General features: G+C 40.4%; 1 protein-coding gene and 1 pseudogene across 4 annotated transcripts in view; one reads left to right on the top strand and one right to left on the bottom strand.

Annotated features, from left to right (window-relative positions):
- The window catches only part of BCAS3 (breast carcinoma amplified sequence 3), a 764,111-nt gene that overhangs the window by 713,815 nt on the left and 27,783 nt on the right, over positions 1 to 22,513 (bottom strand). For all 4 annotated transcript variants that reach the window (XM_011979152.1, XM_011979154.1, XM_011979151.1 and 1 more), the window contains exon 5: positions 20,097 to 20,203. In XM_011979152.1, the coding sequence (XP_011834542.1) occupies positions 20,097 to 20,203 (107 nt within the window). The remainder of the gene's footprint in view (positions 1 to 20,096; positions 20,204 to 22,513) is intronic.
- On the top strand, positions 4,285 to 4,717 carry LOC105539052 (annotated as a pseudogene).

Below are 22,513 nucleotides of genomic sequence, written 5' to 3'. Positions count from 1 at the left end.
AAAAAAAAAAAAAAAGGGAGGGTGATAAGCGGATACATGAGAGGTGTCTGTATTTTCACCTCAATTTTTTTGTAAACCTAAAGCTACTCAAAAAAATAAAGCCTATTAATTTAAACATATATAGAAAATGTAAAAATCCCACAAATAAATGTTAATTTTCCCTAATAGGAAGAAAAAAGAAAACAAGGATAAAAGGTAAAAATATAGAGATTAGAGAAAGGAAGTCTTCTACTAAGGAATTCAGTTCCTAAAGCAACAAAAACACCTCACATAATCCATTTAAATATACACATGAAGGCCAGGAGTGGTGGCTCATGCCTGTAATCCCAGCACTTTGGGAGGGCAAGGTGGGCAGAGCACCTAAAGTCTGGAGTTTGAGACCAGCCTGGCCAACATGGCGAAACCCCATCTCTACTAAAAATACAAAACTTAGCTGGGCATGATGGCACATGCCTGTAATCCCAGCTACTCGGGAGGCTGAGGCACAAGAATTGTTTGAACTGGGAGGCAGAGGTTGCAGTAAGCCAAGATTATGCCACTGCAGTCAAGCCTGGGCGACAGAGCAAGACTTTGTCTCAATAAATATATAAATAAATAAGCAAGCAAACACATGTATAGTTATCAGTTTGCTAATTATTTCACATGTGCTAAGCATACAGATACAACTGGAAGGAATGAAGTTCTTTAAAAACTTCTTTTTATAGTTTTTGTAACTTAAAAATTAATAACAATAATTTACTTTTAATTAGGGAGAAATTGTAAAAACATAAAGGAGAATGTCGGAGGCATGGTAGGTATCATCTTATACTAAGGAATTCAGTTAAGAAACAACAAAAAGAACTCACCTAGTTACATGAGTGGCCACAGTAACTACAGAGCCAGCTCTACTGAAAGCTGAGAGTCTCTCTCTCAAATCACCCTGTAAGCCAATTTGATAATATATTTTCAATTTATAGATAAGGAAACAAAGAAAATGCTGCCAAAAATAACCAGCCCAAAGAGGCAACAGAATCTCCTATAAATACACTATATGCAAAATAGTTCTTAAACTCAGGTCTTTTTTTCTCTAACAAGTCATTGTCAGTGTTATTTTATTGTATAAAATTGCCTCCACAATTTTAAAAACTTAAGATAGTACAATTTTCCTAATAGTAAAGAGTAGTCCTTTTGAAAGCTCCTAAATTTAGGAGGAAGAGGGGAACAAGTTTTTGTTTCGTTTTGTTTTTTGCCTGCCTAACCATAAAAGATTCAGTTAATATCAGAGTGTCAGTATTTCTGCAACCTACTGTATATACCATCAAGAAAAAAAAATGCAAGCCACAAAAATCACCTAAAATGCATATTTGTGAGGACTAACAACTTATAGAACAGATATTTGCTGACCACATAAAGAAAAGAGCAACCTGGTCTGTATTTTGGTCTTGACACTAAATTCATAATACAAAACTTCAGGCAGGAAGGAAGTGAATTTCAAGAACAATATGAAAACCACAGAACACAAATAATGAATGGAACTTGTAATCATATTTTCATACTTCCAGATTTTTGCACACATAGAAAGAGGTGTTTTAAGGCAACTTTAACCTTTCCCCTTCAGCCTGATTTTCTAAAGGAAGATCAAAGAAAAGCGGTTTGAACTCACACGTTCCTTCGGTTATGCAACATTGATTTAGACATTACACTTCAAAACTCTAGCCATTACTTCAGCACGCACCAATCCAAATATCATTCCAGTCCTTTGAAGCCGCCTTAATGGTATCTTCCATTTGCAACTAACACTTTGGTAGTCAAAAGATCTTACTCAGGGTAGATGTTAATGTAAAACCACTCAGACTACACTGACACACACGCCTGGAGGCAGACGAGAAGGTGTTCAGAAGTCAATGTAACACCATTATAGAGAGTGTCGGCCTAGTGGCTGTCATAAACACTTCCTAATCACTCAGACATAAAAACTGGATTCTCTTTATTATTTTATTACAAGCTGGGAGGTGTTCAATTGAAAAGTGAAGAGAGAAAACTGTGTAATAGATAAACCAATTTTGGCTCACCGCCTCTTTCCACTTTTAAAAGACTGAATTTGTTACATTTTAATGGTATTGTAAACCTATCTTGATTTAATCCATTGATTAAAGAAGATAGATTTGCAATAGATAGTTAACCAAGGAGAAATTGTTTATATTAAATAGAAGCCTAAAAGATTTTTCCATAAAATAGGTATTATATTAACTTGTAAGATTAACAAGATGATTTTTTTTTAATGACTGACAACATCAATGGCAGCAGTAAGTGGAACAACTGTAACTCCCAGATACTGCAAATGGAAATATACAATAATACAGCCTAATTGGAAAACCCTTGGTCAATTTCTTTTTTTGGGGGGGGGGGCAGGCGCGCAATTTCTAATAAAGTTAAATATATGCCACCTACCCCGTGACTAAGCAATTCCGCTAGATATCTTAACCAAAAAAAAAAAAAAAGAGTCCATATATCTATAAGAATGTTTATAGACACTTTATTCATTATAGGCAAAGGCCAGAAACACAAAGCCCATCAAAAAGAAAATAACTAAACAGATTATGGTATATTTAAATAGTAAAATAAAACACAATAATAAAAACAAACAAAAAATGCAAACTACTATGATATAGCAACAACACAGATGAATCTAAAAAATATATTTAGCAGAAGAGGACAGATGCAAAAGAGCACATACTGTGTGCCTCTATTTATATGAAGTTCAATGCATGTAAAACTAATATGGGGTCAGAATAGTGGTTATCTTATCCTGGAAGGAGGAGAAATATTGACTGCAAAATTTTATGAGTACAAAATGTTTTACATTTTCTCCCCAATGGTGGTTTCATGCACTTGTATATGTATACACACAAGCATGCATACAGACGTATATAAACACACATATATACAAACACACACAGGTAAAAATCATCAAACTATAGACCTGAGATTTGTGCATTTCATAGTATGTACATTATCTTTATTTTTTAAAAGATATTATCAGGTGTGGTGGCTCATGCCTGTAATCCCAGCACTTTGGGAAGCTGAGGCGACAGACTGCTTGAGGTCAGGAGTCTGAGACCAGCCTGACCAACATGGTGAAACCTCATCTCTACTAAAAGTACAAAAGTTAGCTGGGCGTGGTGGTGGGCACCTGTAATTCCAGCTACTTGGGAGGCTGAAGCAGGAGAATCACTTGAACCCAGGAGGTGGAAGTTGCAGTGAGCCAAGATCGCCCCACTGTACTCCAGCCTAGGTGACAAAGTGAGACTCCATCTCAAAAATAAAATAAAATAAAAAGATAACTGTCATAAACAAATTGTGGTATTCCATACAATGAAATATTATTCAGCATTTGAATAAGCTATCAAGTCATGAAAAGAGATGAAAGAACCTTAAATGCATACTACTAAGTGAAAGAAACCAATCTGAAATGGCTGTCTACTGTGTGATTCCAACTATATGGAAAAGGCAACAGAATAGACACAGTAAAAAGATCAGTGGTGCCCAGGGCTTATCAGGGAGGGAGGGATGAATACATAGAGAACAGAGGATGTGTAGGGCAGTGAGACTATTCTGTGTGATATTACAATGGTGGATACCTGTCAAAACACATAGAAAGTATACCACCAAAAACCAGGCCAGGTATGGCGGCTTACACCTGTAACCCCAGCACTTTGGGAGGCTGAGGTGGGCAGATCACTTGAGGTCAGGAGTTCCAGATCAGCCTGGGTAACATGGCAAAACCCCATTTCTACAAAAAAATAGAAAAATTAGCCAGGCATGGTTGCATGCACCTGTAGTCCCAGCTACCCAGGAGGCTGACGTGGGAGGATCACTTGAGCCCAGAAGGCAAAGGCTACAGTGAGCCGAGATCGCACCACTGTACTCCAGCATGGCCAACAGAGCAAGACCCTGTGTCAAAAAAAAAAAGGAAAAAAGTATACCACCAAAAATGAATCCTACTGTAAGCTGTGGACTGTGGGTGACAATAATGTATCAATGCATGTTCATGGATTGTAACAATTTTACCACTCTGGTGCTGGGGGTGTTGACAGTGGGAGAGACTGGGCACAATGTGGAGGCAGGAGTTTTATGGGACCTCCCTATACTTTCTACTCAATTTTGCTGTGAACCTAAAACTGCCCTTAAAAATAAAGTCTGTCTTTTTTTTTCTTTTCCTGTTAGGCGAGAGATGCACGAGGTGAGGGTCTCAGACACCGTTTCTCGTTTTCATCACAAAGATAGAACAGCCCCGCTGCAGAGATGGTCAACGTACCTAAAACCTGAAGAACCTCCTGTAAGGAGTGTGGCAAGCATCAGCCTCACAAAGTACCACAGTATAAGATGGGCAAGGATTCTTTGTATGCCCAGGGAAGGAGGCGCTATGATCGGAAGCAGAGTGGCTATGGTGGCAGACAAAGCCAATTTTCTGAAGAAGGCTAAGACCACAGAGGATGTGTAGGGCAGTAAGACTATTCTGTGTGATATTAGATTGTGCTAAGGCTGGAATGTGTTGAGCCTAACTGCAGATCCAAGAGGATGCTGGCCCTTAAGAGATGCAAGCATTTTGAACTGGGAGGAGATAAGAAGAGAAAGGGCCAAGTGATCCAGTTCTAAACTTTGGGATATTTTTCTTTTAATTTTGAAGAGACAATGTTGAAGCCATAGAAAAATTACCTGAGGGAAAAGAAACACAGTGATATGTTTTAAAAATAAATAAATAAAAATTTTTTTAAAAAGTCTGTTTTTTAAAAGGTATCTATTAAAGAACTTGACCTAGTTAAATATAACCCTTAATTTTTTCAAGTGTAAAATAAGACTAACACTAACTAGTAAAATTGACAGGATAATACATAATATATGCAATATGCCTAAAATAATGTATGGTGCATTCTGAATATTCCAGTTATAACTATTTTTTTTTCATATTCTACAAAATTTTACTAGGCAGCACAAGTGTTAAAACTCCTCCCTCCTGGCCAGTAGCAGTGGCTCACGGCTGTAATCCCAGTGCTCTGGGAGGCCGAGGCGGGCGGATCACGAGTTCAGGAGATGGAGACCATCCTGGCTAACATGGTGAAACTCCATGTCTACTAAAAATACAAAAAATTAGCCGGGCATGGTGGCGGGCCCCTGTAGTCCCAACTACTCGGGAGGCTGAGGCAGGAGAATGGCGTGAACCCGGCAGGCGGAGCTTACAGTGAGCCAACATCTCGCCACTGCACTCCACCCTGGGCTAACAAGAGCTAAACTCCGTCTCAGAAACAACAACAGCAGCAACAAAACTCCCTCAGGTCTGATCCTGGGTTAAAAAAAAAAAAAAAGAAAGAAAAAAAAAAACCCTCCCCCAGACATCCCGTCATTCTTTGGGGGCTCTACAGCCATTCATTTATACCTCTATCCTAATACTGATCAAACAGATCAAGATTTTTCAACCTCGGCACTACCAATGTTTTGGACTCAACAATTCTTAGTTCGGGGAGGCTGTCCTGTACATTATAGGATGTGTAGCAGTATCTCTGGCTTCTATCTACCACATGCCAGCTGCAATCCCCAGTCATGACAATGAAAAAAAATAGCCAAATGGCCCCTTGGAGAACAAAATTACTCCTGGTTGGGAACCACTGACACAGACTGCAAATATTTAGTGACATTTCCCCCAAGTAAGAAATTATCTCCTCAAGACAGTGCTCAGGTCTTAGTTTATCTGTATCTCATAATACTTGACAAAGACCCGAACATTTCAATGTGGCTGAATGGAAAAATTATGGTACTATTCTAATAAAAATATAGATGTTAGCAGGAAGGGCTAGAGGGGAAATAAATAGATTTAAAGCAAAGAGCAAGAAATTGTTAAGTTTATTTTGGGACTTTCTCAGATTTGAGTTTCTAGCATACTTAGAATTCAAAAGCAGACAATGAAACCAATGAAAAAATATAGTATAAGAATTACCCACACATCTATGGCATTATTCCAATTAATAGGGTAAAGAATGGTCTTTTCAGGAAATGGTGCTGAATCAATTGGGTATCATTATTCTAAAAATAGAGATAAATAAGAAATAAGGCTTAGGCAGATGGACTGCTTTGGGCCAGGAGTTCAAGGCCAGCCTGCACAACATAATGAGAGCCCCTCTCCACAAAAAAAAAAAAAAAAAAATTTTAAGTAGCCGGGCATGGTGGCACATGCTTACAGTACTAGCTGCTCAGGAGTCTGAAGCAGGAAGATCACCTGAGTCCAGGACTTGGAGGCTGCAGTGAGCTATAAGGGCACCACTGCACTCCAGCCTTGGCAACAGAATTAGACTCTGTCTCTAAAAAATAAGGAAACGAAATGAAAAAGAAATAACCCTGACTCCATCTCATACCATACACATACAAAGTTTTGGTTTTTTTGTTTGTTTTTTGTTTTTTTAATGAATCTTAAACCTAAAGGTAAATACAACCCTCTAAAAGAAAAGGAATTTTTTTTTTGAGACAAGTCTCACTCTGTCGCCAGGCTGGAGTGCAGTGGTTATCTTGGCTCACTGCAACCTCCGACTCCCAGGTTCAAGTGATTCTCCTGCCTCAGCCTCCCAAGTAGCTGGGCTTACAGGTGTGTGCCATCACACCCGGCTAATTTTTGTATTTTTAGTAGAGATGGGGTTTCACTGTGTTGGCCAAGATGGTCTCGATCTCCTGACCTCAGGTGATAAGCCCGCCTCGGTCTCCCAAAGTGCTGAGATTACAGGCATGAGCCACCATACCCAGCCTTTTTTTTTTTTTTGAGACAGAGTCTCACTCTGTCACACAGGCTGGAGTACAGTGGCGCGATCTCGGCTGACTGCAATCTGTGCCTCCCGGGTTCAAGCAATTCTCATGCCTCAGCTACCCAAGTAGCTGGGATTATAGGCACATACCATCATGCCCAGCTAATTTTTATATTTTAGTAGCAATGGGTTTCACCATGTTGGCCAGGCTACTCTTGAACTCCTGACCTGAAGTGGTCCGCCTGCCTTGGCCTCTGAAAGTGCTGGGATTACAGGCATGAGTCACCACACCCAGCCTAAAAGAATATTTTCATGTCCTTGGAGTAAACAAAGATACAAAAAGAAATAATAATAGAGTAAAAGATAAAAAATCTGAACCACAATACTACTGCGTCAAATTTAAATGACCTGGGTTTGATGACAGTGCTATGGCTATATATTTATTCTTAGGAAATTATACTAAATAATTTATGAAAACAGGCCAGGAACGATGGCTCACGCCTGTAATCCCAGTACTTTGGGAGGCTGAGGTGACTGGATCACTTGAGGCCAGGAGTTCGAGAACAGGCTGGCTAACACGCCAAAATCCCGTCTCTACTAAAAATACAAAAAACTACCTGGGCATGGCGGCACATGCCTGTTGTCCCAGCTATTCAGGAGGCTGAGGCAGGAGAATTGCTTGAACCCAGGAGGCGGAGGTTGCGGTGGGTGAGATCGCGCCACTGCACTCCAGCCTGGGCGACAGAGCGAGACTCCATCTCAAAAACAATAATAATAATTTATAGAAATTATGGTTCAGAAAATATACGCATAGATACAGACTGAGAGAATGACAAACAAATAAGGCAAAATCCATGATTGGTGAATCTCCATGATGGGCAACAGGAATACCTTGTATATATTATAAAGTTTTCTGGAAGTTTGAAATTTATTGCAAAATAAAAAGCATTTTTTGAAATAGGGTCTTACTGTGTATTGTGATGCCCAGGCTGGAGGGCAGTAACATGATCATAGCTCACTGTAGCCTTGATCTCCTGGACTCAAGTGATCCTCTCCCCTCAACCTCCTGAGTTGCTGGAACCACAGGCACATGCCACGAGGCCCAGCTAATGTTTTATTTTTGGTCGAGACGGGGTCTCACTATGGTGCCCAGGCTGGTCTCAAACTTCTAATCTCAAAGGCTCCTCCCACCTCAGCCTCCCAAAGTGCTAGGATTACAGGCATGAGCCACTGTGCCCAGCCTAAAAAGCATTTTTTTTTTTTTTTTTTTTGGAGACGGAGTCTTGCTCTGTCACCAGGCTGGAGTGCACTGGTACAATCTCGGCTCACTGCAACCTCCACCTCCCAGGTTCAAGTGATTCTCCTGCCTCAGCCTCCCGAGTAGCTGGGACTATAAGCGCCCGCCACCATGCCTGGCTAATTTTTGTATTTTTAATAGAGACGGGGTTTCACCATGTTGGCCAGGATGGTCTCGATCTCTTGACCTTGTGATCCACCCACCTCGGCCTCCCAAAGTGCTGGGATTACAGGCATGAGCCACCATGCCAAGCCCCCTAAAAAGCATTTTTAAAACCTCACAGCCTCACAGAAGATATCAACACATCCACAACAGAATGGCCAAAACTGAAAAGACTGACAATACCAAGTGCTACTGAGAATGCAGGACAGACAGAAATTCCAAATACTTCCGGTGAGAGTACAAAGTTGGCAAAACCACTTTTGAAAACTATGTGGGAGCATCTACTAAAGGTAAACATGTACTTATCCTGTGACACAATGAATCTACTCCTAGATCAATACCCAAGACAAATGAGTGTCTACATACAGCAAAAATTACCATTTTTTGTTTATGTCCATGAAAAATTGCCATATACAAGAATTTTCAGAGCAACTTTATTAATACTCAAAAACTGGAAACAACAAAAATGCCTATCAGTCATATAATGGATTTTTTAAAAAATTATTGTATTCACATGATAGATACTACACAGCAAAATTAATGTTACACACAATAGCATAAAAACAAATCTTACAGTCATAATGTTAAGAGACAAGCCAGAACATAAAAGTATGCTTTTTAAATCTATGACCGTATTTTTTAGACATTCAAGAATAGAAAAAAACAAATCTATGGTGATAGAAGTCAGAATAGCAGAATAATGGTTACTCGGAGGTGGAAAGAGGGTAGTATTGCCAAGGAAGTGGCACGAGGGATTCTTTTGAGGTACTGGAAATGTTCTGGACCTTAATCCAGGATGATGGTTAGAATGTTTTATATATATATAATGTATATATATTCAATCCATGCACTTAAGATTTGTGCATTTTACTGTATGTATACTCAATAACATTTATCAGAAAAAAAATGCATTCCACAGACTTATAAATCAGCTTACGTCCAAATAATATACTGTTTTAGAGTAGAAAATCATCAAAAAGATCTCAAATAAGAAAGAGTCAAACTTACAATGATAAATTTCAAACTCACAGTAATGTCTACTGCCTACGTCAAATCAACAAGAGTCACGCCACTATTCGCACACAGGGAAAAATTAAGTTTCAGATACAAGACTTCTCTGAAGTGATACTTTAAGAAACATACTACAGGAAAAGATATTTTAATCCACCAATATGGGTAAATTCCAGAAGTTTCTTCAGTATTACTCTTCATTTCTGCTTTTATTCATCCGTAACAACCAATTCCCTCCCACTGCAGATGTCTAAGGATCCACCTATTACTTCTCTTTCCAGGAAGAAGATAACGCACCAAAGAAAATAAAGTCCTATTCTCAACGAAGGCAATTTTTTTCACTGGACTCCATCCATATTCAACCTCTCTCTGCTTGCCAGTGTACCCAAATCACTAACTTTATATTACTCCCAAATGAAAGCCATAAAAACTATTTCCTCGCTAACAATCTTAACATGGCAAGGTCTATTGGCACCTAACCTCTAATAAATAGTAGACTAATTGGTATTTACCTCAAGAATGCCCTTGCATGTTTGCTCTAAAGCTTTTAGTGTATAAAAACTACACAAAAGCTTTAGGGCAAAAATTTCCTTTCAAGGAGCAGATGCACTTTTCTTAGATCAATGTGGTAGTGACACCTAGTGTTAGGTCACTGAAGTACCGCATATACACAGCTCCAAGAAAACACTACAAATACTAACTTTTGAAACGAAAATACGGTCATCCCTCTGTATCTGCATGGGATCGGTTCCAGAATCCCTGTGGACACCAAAACCTCCAATGCTCAAGTCCCTTTTATAAAATGGCATGGTATCTGCACATAAACTATGAATATATAACCTATGCACATCCTCCTATATACTTTAAATCATCTCTAAATTACTTATAATACCTAATACAATGTAAGTGCTATGTAAATAGCTATATTGTCATTTTTATTTGTGTTATTTTTTACTGTTGAATTATTTTTTACTTTTTTCCCAAATATTTTCTATCCATATTGACTGAATCCACGTATTCAGAATCCATGGATACCCAGGGCCAACTGTATACTGTTTCACACAATACAACTGCCATATTTTAGGTGCTGTAATAAATATACTCTCCATTTTTTTAGAAAAAATTGAGCATTTCAAAAGAAGACGCTGGGTGCAGTGGCTCATGCCTGTAATCACAGCACTGTGGGAGGCCAAGGCAGGAGGATCGCTTGAGCTCAAGAGTTCAAGATCAGCCTGGGCAACATGGCAAAACCCCATCTCTACAAAAAAAAAAAAAAAAAAAAAAACACACAAAAATTAGTTGGGCATGGTGGTGCATGCCTGTGGTCCCAGCTACTCGGGAGGCTAAGGTGAGGGAATCACTTGAGCCCAGGAGGTTGAAGCCATGATTGCACCACAGAACTCCAGCCTGGGTGACAGAGCAAGACTATGTCTCAAAAAGAAAAGAAAAGAAGAGAAAACTAAGTAGGCATTTAAACAGATAGCAAAAATTATAGGAAAATATCAGAAAACTTTTATCACTGAAACTTTAAGTGAGAACCCTTTATTACTTGTAAGACAAGATGCTATACAATTTTCGCTTTACATGATTTTTAACATAGTCTAAGTCTAATAATCAAATTCTATTTCTGCTAAAATGATGCCATCTTTCATACTAAGCAGCACCAGTCCCCAGGTCAAGACTCTGGAAACATCTTTGACTTTCTTCTCTTCTAAATGTCTAACCACTTACCAAGGTTTTTGGTAATCCTCTCACAGCAACAAACTTACTTTAGGCTCTGAACATCTAACATTTAGACAGTGTTGAAATTCACTCCTAACTAGCCTTTATAACCTTTTCTTTTCTCCTGCTATTCATCCCACTGCAACCACAAAATCAATATTACAGACAGCTTTTGGAATGTATGTTACCAAAAGCTTCCCAATGAGTCCAAATCATCATGGCTGAAAGAATAAGTCCAACTCCTCATTCTGCAATTCAAATCTCCTCCTTGAAAATTCTGTATCTTATTCTCATGACTACAAAGAATGTATAATGCTAAAATGAACGCTAATAATCACAGAAATGTTATTTGTGTGAAATAAAATAATACATGATTGCATGTCTAAACATACTTTCAAAAACAACTCCTTCTCCAACTGGATGAGTTGATGATAGTGTTTTTCAAACCATTTGTCATAAAAGACCAATTTCCTTTTATTTTTCTAAAAGCTGGCACAAATGATACTTCTGTAAACTATATACATATGTTTGGAGAGTGTGCACTGGCAAATACTATAGGTTTCTAAAAGCTTACTCTCATTTTCTGCCCTTTACCTTTTTGCTGCCAATAACAAATAATTCACTATTACCAGTTCATGGACCAACAACAATCTACGGTTCACACATTTAAAACCAAATTCACTACCTTTCCACCCAAATCTGCTCTTCACATACCTTTCTTATTTTTAAAAGTGATATTACCTCTATTCAAAATCCTCCAATGGCTTCTACAACTAAGTGTTGTTGTTGTTGTTGTTGTTGTTGTTTTTGAGACGGAGTCTTGCTCGGTAGCCCAGGCTGGAGTGAAATGGTGCGATCTCGGCTCACTGAAAGCTCCACCTCCTGGGTTCACGCCATTCTCGTGCCTCAGCCTCCCAAGTAGCTGGGACTACAGGCGCCTGCCACCACGCTGGGCTAATTTTTTTTTATGTTTTGTATTTTTAGTAGAGATGGCATTTCACCATGTTAGCCAGGATGGTCTCGATCTCCTGACCTTGTGATCTGCCCACCTCAGCCTCCCAAAGTGCTGGGATTACAGGTTTAGTCACCACACCCGGCAACTAAAATTTTTAATGGGCAACAAAATTATACAAATAATTGCTAAAATATATACAAATGGCCAAGAAACATGAAAAAGTACTCCACATTATTAGTCATCAGGGAAATGCTAATGCTAAGTAAATCCTCAAGGTATAACCTACCAAAATAGCTAAAATTTAAAAGATCACAAAAATTAGCCAGGCATGGTGGCATGTGCCTGTAATTCCAGCTACTCTGGAGGCTGAGACATGAGAATCGATTGAACCCATCTCTGCTGCAGTGAGAAGAGATCGCACCACTGCCCTCCAGCCTGGGAAATAGAGCGAGGCTCTGTCTAAAAAAATGAAAAAACTAACCAAATATTGAACTCTAGTTAATTATATGCATGCAAAAGTAGTTAGGGGAAAGTATATTGATGTTTGCATTCCTCTGAAATGCACTGAATAAGATGGACATGAGACAAAGTACAGTAGGCAGCTCTATGAACCCGTTCCGGTTCTGAGGGTTGCCTGAAGAAAAAAAAAAAAAAAAAAACTGGGAAAAAAAGAAAGTATAGGTAAATTTTAAGGGTATACTCTAGTTGAGGGGTCCGCAATCCCTGGGCCAGGCACTGGTTAGGAACCAGGCCTCACAGCAGGAGGTGAGAAGCAGGCAAGCAAAAGCGAAGCTTCATCTGCATTTACAGCTGCTCTCCATCATGCACGTTACTGCCTAAGCTCTGCCTCTCGTCAGGTCAGCAGCATTAGATTCTCATAGGCATGTGAACCCTATTGTGGACTGCACATGCCAGGGATCTAGACTGCGTGCTCCTTATGAGAATCTAATGCCTGATGACCTGTCACTGTCTCCCATCACCCCCAGATGGGACCATCTAGTTGTGGGAAAACAAGCTCAGAGCTCCCACTGGTTCTACATTATGGTGAGTTGTATAACTATTTCATTATATATTACAATGTAATTATAATAGAAATAAACTGAACAATACATTTACTGTGCTTGAATCATACTGAAACTATTCCCACCCTGTGGAAAAACTATCTTCCACAAAACCAGTCCCTGGTGCCAAAAACGTTGGGGACTGCTGCTCTAGATGGTGGGTATAAGTATTTTCACTGTAAAATTCCAACTTTGCTCTATATTTGAAATTTTAGATGTCCTTACAAGGGCTAAAACAAAGCCCTAGCCAACTGCCACCTCTTGGACATAATCTCTTACTCTTTGCTTTGCTCCCCTAACTCCAGCTAAACTGCCTCCCTACTGTTCTTAAATATAAGAAACATATTCTGCACCACAGAATGTTTGTACTGGCTTGGAGTGTTCCTCCCTCAAATACCCATATGGATAACTTCACACCACTCCACTATATCACTGGATATTTGAGAGGCTTTCCCAGACCATCCTATATAGAAGAGCAACCCACGACAACACCAACCCCCCTACATACATAACATCTATCACCATCTAACATGGTACACATTTATTAAATCTATCTTCCCCACCTACCAGAATGAAAATTCCACAAGCAGAATGACTTTGTTTTGTTCAGTGTTGTCTCAGCACCTTCAACACAGTCTGGCATGTAATAGACAATTAATAAATCTTTGCTGAGTGAATGAATTAATAAATGTATGGGATAAGTACAAATGACATGGCTGTAAAAAAATATAATTTGGAAAATCTATCAGGAGCCTTACTTTTATTGATCTCTCCAAATTATATGACCATAAAGATGTTTATCTCAATATTCTTCTTTCTTCTTTTTTTTTGAGAGGGTCTTGCTCTGTCACCCAGGCTGGCGAGCAGTGGCGCAATCACAGCTCACTGCAGCCTCAGCCTCCTAGGTTCAAGTGATCCTCCTGTTTCAGCCTGAATTTTTGTGGTTTTTGGTTAGATGGGATCTCATCATGTTGCCCAAGCTGCTCTTAAACTGCTGGCCTCAAGCAATACACCACCCTCAGCCTCCCAAAGTGTTAGAATTATAGGCGTGAGCCACCATACCCGGCCTCAATACTCTTTAAAGAGAAAATATTTGAGAAATCTAAATCAATCTCTAACTATAGAGAAAAGAACGCTTTCATCTCAGAACCTCTGTTTACTGTTTATTGTTCCAGTCTTACCCTAAGTATTTTTTAGCTTATATGCCACTTCCTTGTCATAATATGTCATCTTTTTTCTCATATTACAACTTAAGTTGTATATGCATTTATTTTTATTTAAATCTCTCTCTCCTACTAGCTCTATGACAGCAAAGACCACATCTATTGTGCTCACCACTGTATATCCCAGACATGTGCTGAATAAATGAACACCATTTAAATCTTCATAGTTCGTGGCCGTGCACGTTGGCTCATGCCTGTGATCCCAGCACTTTGGGAGGCTGAGGCAGGCAGTTCACGAGGTCAGGAGCTCAAGACCAGCCTCACCAACACGGTGAAACCCAGTCTCTACTAAAAATACAAAAATGAGCACGACGTGATGGCGCGTACCCATAATCCCAGCTACTCAGTAAGGTGAGGCAGGAGAATCGCTTGAACCCAGGAGGCAGAGCCTGCAGTGAGCCGAGATCATGCTACTGCACTCCAGCCTGGTTGACAGAACGAGACTCCATATCAAAAATAAAAAATAAAATAAAAAAATAACTTTGTAGTTTATGGCACCAATCTATCTAAAACTGGGAGAAGAAAACTTCAAAAAGTATGATATTTTGAGGTCAGGTGTGGTGGCTCACGCCTGTAATCCCAGCACTTCGGGAGGCTGAGGCAGGTGGATCACGCGAGGTCAGGCGTTTGAGACCAGCCTGGCCAACGTGGTGAAACCCCATCTCTACTAAAAACACAAAAATTACCTGGGTGTGGTGACGCATGCCTGTAATCTCAGCTACTCAGGAGGCTGAGGCAGGAGAACTGCTTGAACCCCGGAGGTGGAGGCTGCAGTGAGCCAAGATCGCATCACCGCACTCCAGTCTGGGCGACAGAGCAAGAGTCTCCAAAACAAAAAAAAAAGAAAGGCAGCGTATAGAACTTCATTTTTTTCATATTTGAATCTCACACCACTATTTGGTTTTTAAAATATATACAAAGATAATTTTGATTTTTTTAATTAAGAATTTTAAGCAAGAAAGCTTACACTTGCCTCACCAAAAAAGAGTCAATAACATTAAAGGGATGGTTGGAAAAAGGGGTTATCTGGAACGCCAACATAACAATCTTTCTATGTCAAATCTGGTGTGTTTAAAGAAGGGATCTGACAGCTCAGGAAAGCTAGGAAAGCTGGTGTCATATACAAAGCAGTAGAGATTGGGGAATAAACTACTGCACAGTTCTGCTTTTGAGCTGACTCTAATTAACGATATTCCTAGACATCATCTAAGTTCCATTCACATCTATGCACTTCAATAGACAATATTTTTAAATGTTTAACCAGGATATGCTTATTTTCTTAACCTGAGACTCCCAGGTGGGACAGTTTTGTCTTTCTTTTTGAGACACAGTCTCACTCTGTTACCCAGGCAAGAGAGCAGTGGCGCAATCTCGGCTCACTGCAACTTCCGCCTCCTGGGCTCAAGCCATTTTCCTGCCTCAGCCTCCCGAGTAGCTGGGATTACAGGTGCCCACTACCATCCCTGGCTAATTTTTGTACTTTTAGTAAAGATGGAGTTTCACCATGTTGGCCAGGATGGTCTCAAACTCTTGACCTCAAATAACCTGCTTGCCTTGGCCTCCAAAGTGCTGGGATTACAGACATGAGCCACCGTGGGACAGCTGTATTATACTCAACAAGAGGGAGTCCTGAGTATATACTAGAAGCAAAAACTAAGCTAAGGTTTGCACAGGGGTTGATTTTCTGCCCACCTATACTTACTCAAAAGCAAAGACATAGCCAGGCATAATGGCTCACATCTGTAATCCCAGTGGTTTGGGAAGCCACAGCAGGAGGATGGCCTGAGGCCAGGAGTTCAAGACCAATCTGGGCAACATAGTGAGATACCATCTCTATTTTTAAAAAGCAGGCCAGGCACGGTTGCTCACACCTGTAATCCCAGCACTCTGGGAGGCCAAGGCAGGTCGATCACTTGAGGTCAGACGTTGAAAACCAACCTGGCCAACATGGTGAAACCCCGTCTCTACTAAAAAAAAAAATACAAAAATTAGCCTGGCGTAGTGGCTCACACCTGTAGTCCCAGCTACTCAGGGGGCTGAGACATGAAAATCACTTGAACCCGGGAGGCAGAGGTTGCAGTGCGCTGAGATCACCCCTACTGCACTCCAAAAAAAAGAAAAGCAAATGCAAATACAATTGTCCCTCAGCATCTGTGGGGGATTGGTTCCACAAACCACCCATGGATACCAAAGTCCATGATGCTCAAGTACTTTACATAAAATGGCACAGTATTTGCATATAACCTTTACACATCCTCTCATATACTTTAAATCACCTCTTAATTACTTATAATACCTAGTACAATGTAAATGCTATGTAAATAATTGTTACACTGCATTGTTTAGGAAATAGTGACAAGAAAGAAAACTCTATATGTGTTCAGTACAGACACAACCATCCTTTTTTTTAATTCCAAATATTTTCAATCCATAGTTGGTTGAATCTGCAGATGTGTAAAACACATACATAGAGGGCCAACTGTATGAATTACAGACTATAAAGATCCATGAGAGTCATTTTTTTTCAGGTTGGCAAACAGGCTCTCCACTGTCTAGCATATGCTCATTGAATGAATAATGGTTATAAGTTTCAGAAGGGTTCCAACATAATAATGGCTAACAGAGTGAAACATAAAAGATAACTATGAGTATTTGAAGGTATATCCTAATCTTTTACAAATGAAAACACTGGGGCTCAAAAAACGATATTCCAAATTCTGGCATTTTAGCATGCGGAGCATTTTGAGCTAAAGGAAATTAAGAGGCCCCAGAAGCCCTCAGAACCAAGGACTTTCTGATGTTCTTCTCCTGCTTCTCCCTCACAAGCACAAGGTGGAACTCTCTAAAGTTCCCTTTCCTGAAGCTCTTCTACAAGGAACACAATTGCCTCCCTCTCCCCTCTCTGAAATTTCTTCAACCAGAGAAGATTAATCTCAAATTGCAGAAAGGAAAACTGAGAAATGACATCACACCTAGACAGACTTTGTCACAGGCTATCATCTCTGCTCAGGTCCCATTTCCAAGAGAATCACTTAGAAACAATTTTCTGCTCTTTGGGCCCCTTCAACTTTCTTGAGAATGACTTACTAACTCTCAAAATTGACTACATTCCTCCTTCCCCTTCTCCCCTGTGAAGACAGCACTATGTAAGCTTCAGCCATCTGGCCCTTCGAGTCTCATTTTATGTGGCTCTCGTGCATGTGTATATGCTTTTTCTTCCTGTTAATCTACTGTCAATTTATTTCAGAGGGAGAAGGGAAAATTCCCTTCACCTCCACAAAAACTGAACCTAAACTACAAAAACTACTCACATGTCATATCTTTAGCAATCACATTTGAAAAGTGATGAAGTATAGCTCTTAGACCATGGGCTTTGAATTTGAATTCAGACATAACTAGGTTAAAATTCTAGTTCCACCTCTTAAAAGCAGTGTGACCTTACCACCTGTAAAACAAGGTAACTTCTACATTAGATGAGATAATATGTATATAAACCTCTTTGACCATAATGAGAGCTCAATCAATGAAACATAAGAAGCTTATTTTCCCAGATTGTCTTTTTTTTTTTTTTTTTTTTTTTTTTTCCTGAGACAAGGTTTCACTTTGTCACCCAGGCTGGAGTGCAGTGGCATAATCATGGCTCACTGCAGCTTCAACCTCCCAGACTCAGGCAATCCTCCTGCCTCATCCTCCCAAGGAGCTGGAACCGCAGGTGCATGCCACTACACCTGGCTAATTTTCAAAATTTTTTGTAGAGACAAGGTCTCACTACATGTTTTTGTTTGTTTGTTTGTTTGTTTTGTTCTATTTTGTTTTGAGACAGAGTCTCGCTCTGTCGCCCAGGCTGGAGTGCAGTGGTGCAATCTTGGCTCACTGTAACCACTGCCTCCCGGGTTCAAGCAATTCTCCTACCTCAGCCTCCTGAGTAGCTGGGAGTACAGACATGCGCCATCATGCCCGACTAATTTTTTTTGTATTTTTAGTAGAGATGAGGTTTCACCATGTTAGTCAGGCTGGTCTCAAACTCCTGAACTCAAATGATCTGCCTGCCTTGGCCTCCCAAAGTACTGGGATTACAGGTATGAGCCACCGTGCCCACCCGGTCTCACTATGTTGCCCAGGTTAGTCTCGAACTGCTGGCCTCAAGTGATCTTCCTGCCTCAGCCTCCCAAAGTGCTGGGATTACAAGCATGAGCCTCTACACCAGGCCCTAATTCATGAAGTAGCAGTACTACAACAATATACAAAAGGCCAAAGAAAATTCCATCAAAAAATGTATGCCGGGCGCGGTGGCTCACACCCATAATCCCAGCACTCTGGGAGGCCGAGGCAGAAAGATCACAAGGTCAGGAGATGGAGACCATCCTGGCTAACACAGTGAAACCCCATCACTACTAAAAATACAAAAAATTAGCCGGGCATGGTGGCAGGCGCGTGTAGTCCCAGCTACTCAGGAGGCTGAGGCAGGAAAATGGCGCGAACCCGGGAGGCAGAGCTTGCAGTGAGCCAAGATCGCACCACTGCACTCCAGCCTGGGCGACAGAGCAAGATTCCGTCTCAAAAAAAAAAATATTCAAGCCTCTCAAAATACAATCTAGGCATAAAGAGGAATAAAGACTAAAGACCTTAAGCACTCAAAGATAAACAGAAATTAACTTTAAACTATTAAAAGTAATACCTCTAATTATAACCAAAACAAGTGAGCAGTTAAAGCAACCTGAGTACCACGAAAGGAATGTGTTCAATCCAGTCAACACCCCTAATCACACAGGCTCAACCCTCTTGTTAAACGTATAGCTTCCTCTTTGTCTTCAATTCTGTCAACAAACAGCATAATGAAGCAAAATGTAGTCTCTATTAATAAGAAAAATTTACATTTACAAAACCCTTTTGTTTTATTACAACCTAGAAATATTCCTCTCAGTAAGAAAAAAAAAACTACCAAATTTTAAGTACTTTCTCCATGCCTTTGGAACAATACCAAAATTACAAAGAACATTGCAAGACCTTGAAACATGTCAACTACACTTCCCAAAAGGCAAAAGAAAAAGAACACTTCTAATTTCGTGACATACCAGCATGATTCTTCTACCTCTGCAAAGTAAAGCCAAGTTAAAAAAAAAAAATCCCACATCTTAGATACTTAATAATACGATAATTATAAAAACAGAATTGGCCAGGCACAGTGGCTCATGCCTGTAACGCCCACACTTTAGGAGGCCAAGTAGGAGGATTACTTGAGCCCAGGAGTTCAAGACCAGCCTGGGCAACACAGTAGGCCCCTGTGTCCATTTAAAAGTATTAAAAATTAGCTGGGCGTGGTAGCACGTGCCTGTAGTCCCAACTACTCCAGAGACTGAGGCGGGAGGATCACTAGAGGACAGAGTGAGTTACAATCATGCCACTGCCCTTGAGCCTGGGTGACAGAGACCCTGTCTCAAAAACAAAAAAAGAACAGAATGGAAGACCAAACTTCATCAGAAGTGACTTATCAAAAAATAAACATTTTTTTAACTTAAAAAATGTTGGCCAGGCGCAGTGGCTCATGCCTGTAATCCCAGCACTTTGGGAGGCAGGGGCGAGCGGATGACAAGGTCAGGAGATCGAGACCATCCTGGCTAACAAGGTGAAACCCCATCTCTACTAAAAATACAAAAAACTAGCCAGGCATGGTGGTGGGTGCCTGTAATCCCAGCTACATGGGAGGCTGAGGCAGGAGAACGGCGCGAACCCGGGAGGCAGAGCTTGCAGTGAGCCGAGATCGCGCCACGGCACTCCAGCCTGGGCAACAGAATGAGACTCTGTCTCCCAAAAAAAAAAGTATCTACAGATTTCACATAAGCTAACATGCTGGGAAGTATAATGTTTTAGGTATTCAACCACATGTGTACTTACAGGGACACTCCAGACCTGCATTCCATCACTGTAGCCAATCATAATCAGCAAAGGTGGTTCATTCCCAGTGCTATGTATTTCATGAAATTCCAGATTTCTTGATGTATCTGCAATACAATTAAGTAACAAAGAAGCTAACTTAAAAGACATAATGTCAGTCAAGAAAACAACGGTATTTCTTTAATGCCTGATTCAATCTTTACATCTCTCCAGTAACTATCCTCTCTTCTCTTAATAGACAGAATTCTCAAAGTTGTCCATCCTGGCTATCTATTTCCTTATATATCTGTCATTCATTGGCCCATTTCAACATAGCTTCTAGCCACACCATTTAAATAAGGGAAAAAAAAAAAGACAGGGCTGGGTATGGTAGCTTACACCTATAATCCCAGTATTTTGAGAGGCCAAAGTAGAAGGATAACCTGAGACCAGGAGTTCAAGATTAGCCTAGGCAACACAGCAAGATCCTGTCTCTATTTAAAAAAAAAAAAATAGTCCAGGCCTGGTGGCTCACGCCTGTAATCCCAACACTTTGGGAGTCTGAGGCGGGCGGATCACGAGATCAGGAGTTCGAGACCAGCCTGGCCAACATGGTGAAACCTCGTCTCCACTAAAAAATACAAAAATTAACCGGGTGTGGTGCCGCGCCTGTAATCCCAGCTACTGGGGAGGCTGAGGCACAAGAATCACTTGAACCCAGAAGGCGGCGGTTGCAGTGAGCCGAGATCACACCACTGCACTCCAGCCTAGGCAACAGAGCAAGACTCCATCTCAAAAATAATAATATTATTATTATTAGCTGGGCTTGGTGGCACACACTTATAGTCCTAGATACTCTGGAGACTGAAGTGGAAGGAGCCTTTAAACAAAATAATTCAAGACTGCGGTGAGCTATGATGGCACCACTGCATTCTAGCTTGGGTGACAGAGCGAGGCCCTGGCTCTAAAAACAATAATAACATCAATTCTACACAAACTTTTTTCTTTTGAGACAGAATCTCACTCTTTCATGCAAGCTGGAGTAGAGTGGAGCCATCATAGCTCACTGCAGCCTTGACCTTCTATGCTCAGGTGATCCTCCCACCTCAGCCTCCCAAGCAGCTGGGACTACAGGCATATGCCATAATGCCCAGCTAATTTTTTGTATTTTTTGTGGAGACAGGGTTTCGTCATGTTGCCCAGGCTGGTCTCAAACTCCTGAGTTCAAGCAGTCCACCTGCCTCAGCTTCCCGAAGTGCTAGGATTACAGGTATGAGCTATCACGTCCGGCCTTATACGCTTTTCTAAAAAACAAAAGAGAAGGCAGTAAGTACCAACTCATTCTGAGGTAATCAAAACTAGACTAAGAAATTACAAGAAAACTATAAATTAATCCTCCTCAGGAATGTACATATAAAAATACTTTACAAAGAAAAAAAAATACAAAGACTAGCAAATTGGAGTTCACAATATAGAAAGGATAATCAACCACTAAAATACAGGGTTTATCCCACAAATGTAAGATGGTTTAACATTGGAAAAATCAATTATAACTTGCCAACATTAACAGAATAAAGGCGAAAAATCATATGATCATTTCAACATATGTTAAAAAAGCATTTGCTAAAATGCAATAGCTATTTTATTTTTAAAACTCAGCAAATCAAGAATAAAGGATGTCTATGAAAATACTGTAGCTAATTATGGTAAAAGACTGAATGCTTCCTCCCTATGAAGCAGAAGGCAAAAATGCCCAAACTTAAAACTTATATTCGACACTGTACTAGAGGCCCTAGACACTGCAATTAGGAAAAAAAAATAAACAACATAAAAATTGAAAGGAGAAAAGTACAGTTGACCCTTGAACAATGTGGAGGGTAGGGGTGCTGAGTCCCCTGTCCCCCAGTGAAGTCAAAATCCACATATAGACTGAGTAATCCCAGCACTTTGGGAGGTCAAGGTGGGCATACCACTTGAACCCAGGAGTTTGAGACCAGCCTGGGCAACATGGCAAAACCCTGTCTCTACAAAAAATACCAAAATTGGTCAGGCGCAGTGACTCACACCTGTAATCTCAGTACTTTGGGAGGCCGAGGCAGGCGGATCACCTGAGGTCAGGCATTCGAGACCAGCCTAACCAACACGGAGAAATCCTGTCTCTACTGAAAATACAAAATTAGCTGGGTGTGGTGGTGCATGCCTGTAGTCCCAGCTACTTGGGAGGCTGCAGCAGAATTGCTTGAACCTGGGAGGCAGAGGTTGCAGTGAGCCGAGATCAAGCCATTGCACTCAAGCAACAAGAGCAAAATTCTGTCTCAAAAATAATAATAATAATAATAATAATAATAATAATACAAAAATTAACTGGGCTTGGTGAAAAGCACCTGTAGTCCCAGTTGCTGGGGAGACTGAAATGGGAAGATAGCTTGAGCCCAGGA

Source organism: Mandrillus leucophaeus, unplaced genomic scaffold (genome assembly GCF_000951045.1).
Source record: "Mandrillus leucophaeus isolate KB7577 unplaced genomic scaffold, Mleu.le_1.0 Scaffold20, whole genome shotgun sequence".
NCBI lineage: Eukaryota > Metazoa > Chordata > Mammalia > Primates > Cercopithecidae > Mandrillus > Mandrillus leucophaeus.
The sequence above is the reverse complement of the archived record's forward strand: the minus strand, read 5'-3'. Positions and strand labels throughout refer to the sequence as shown.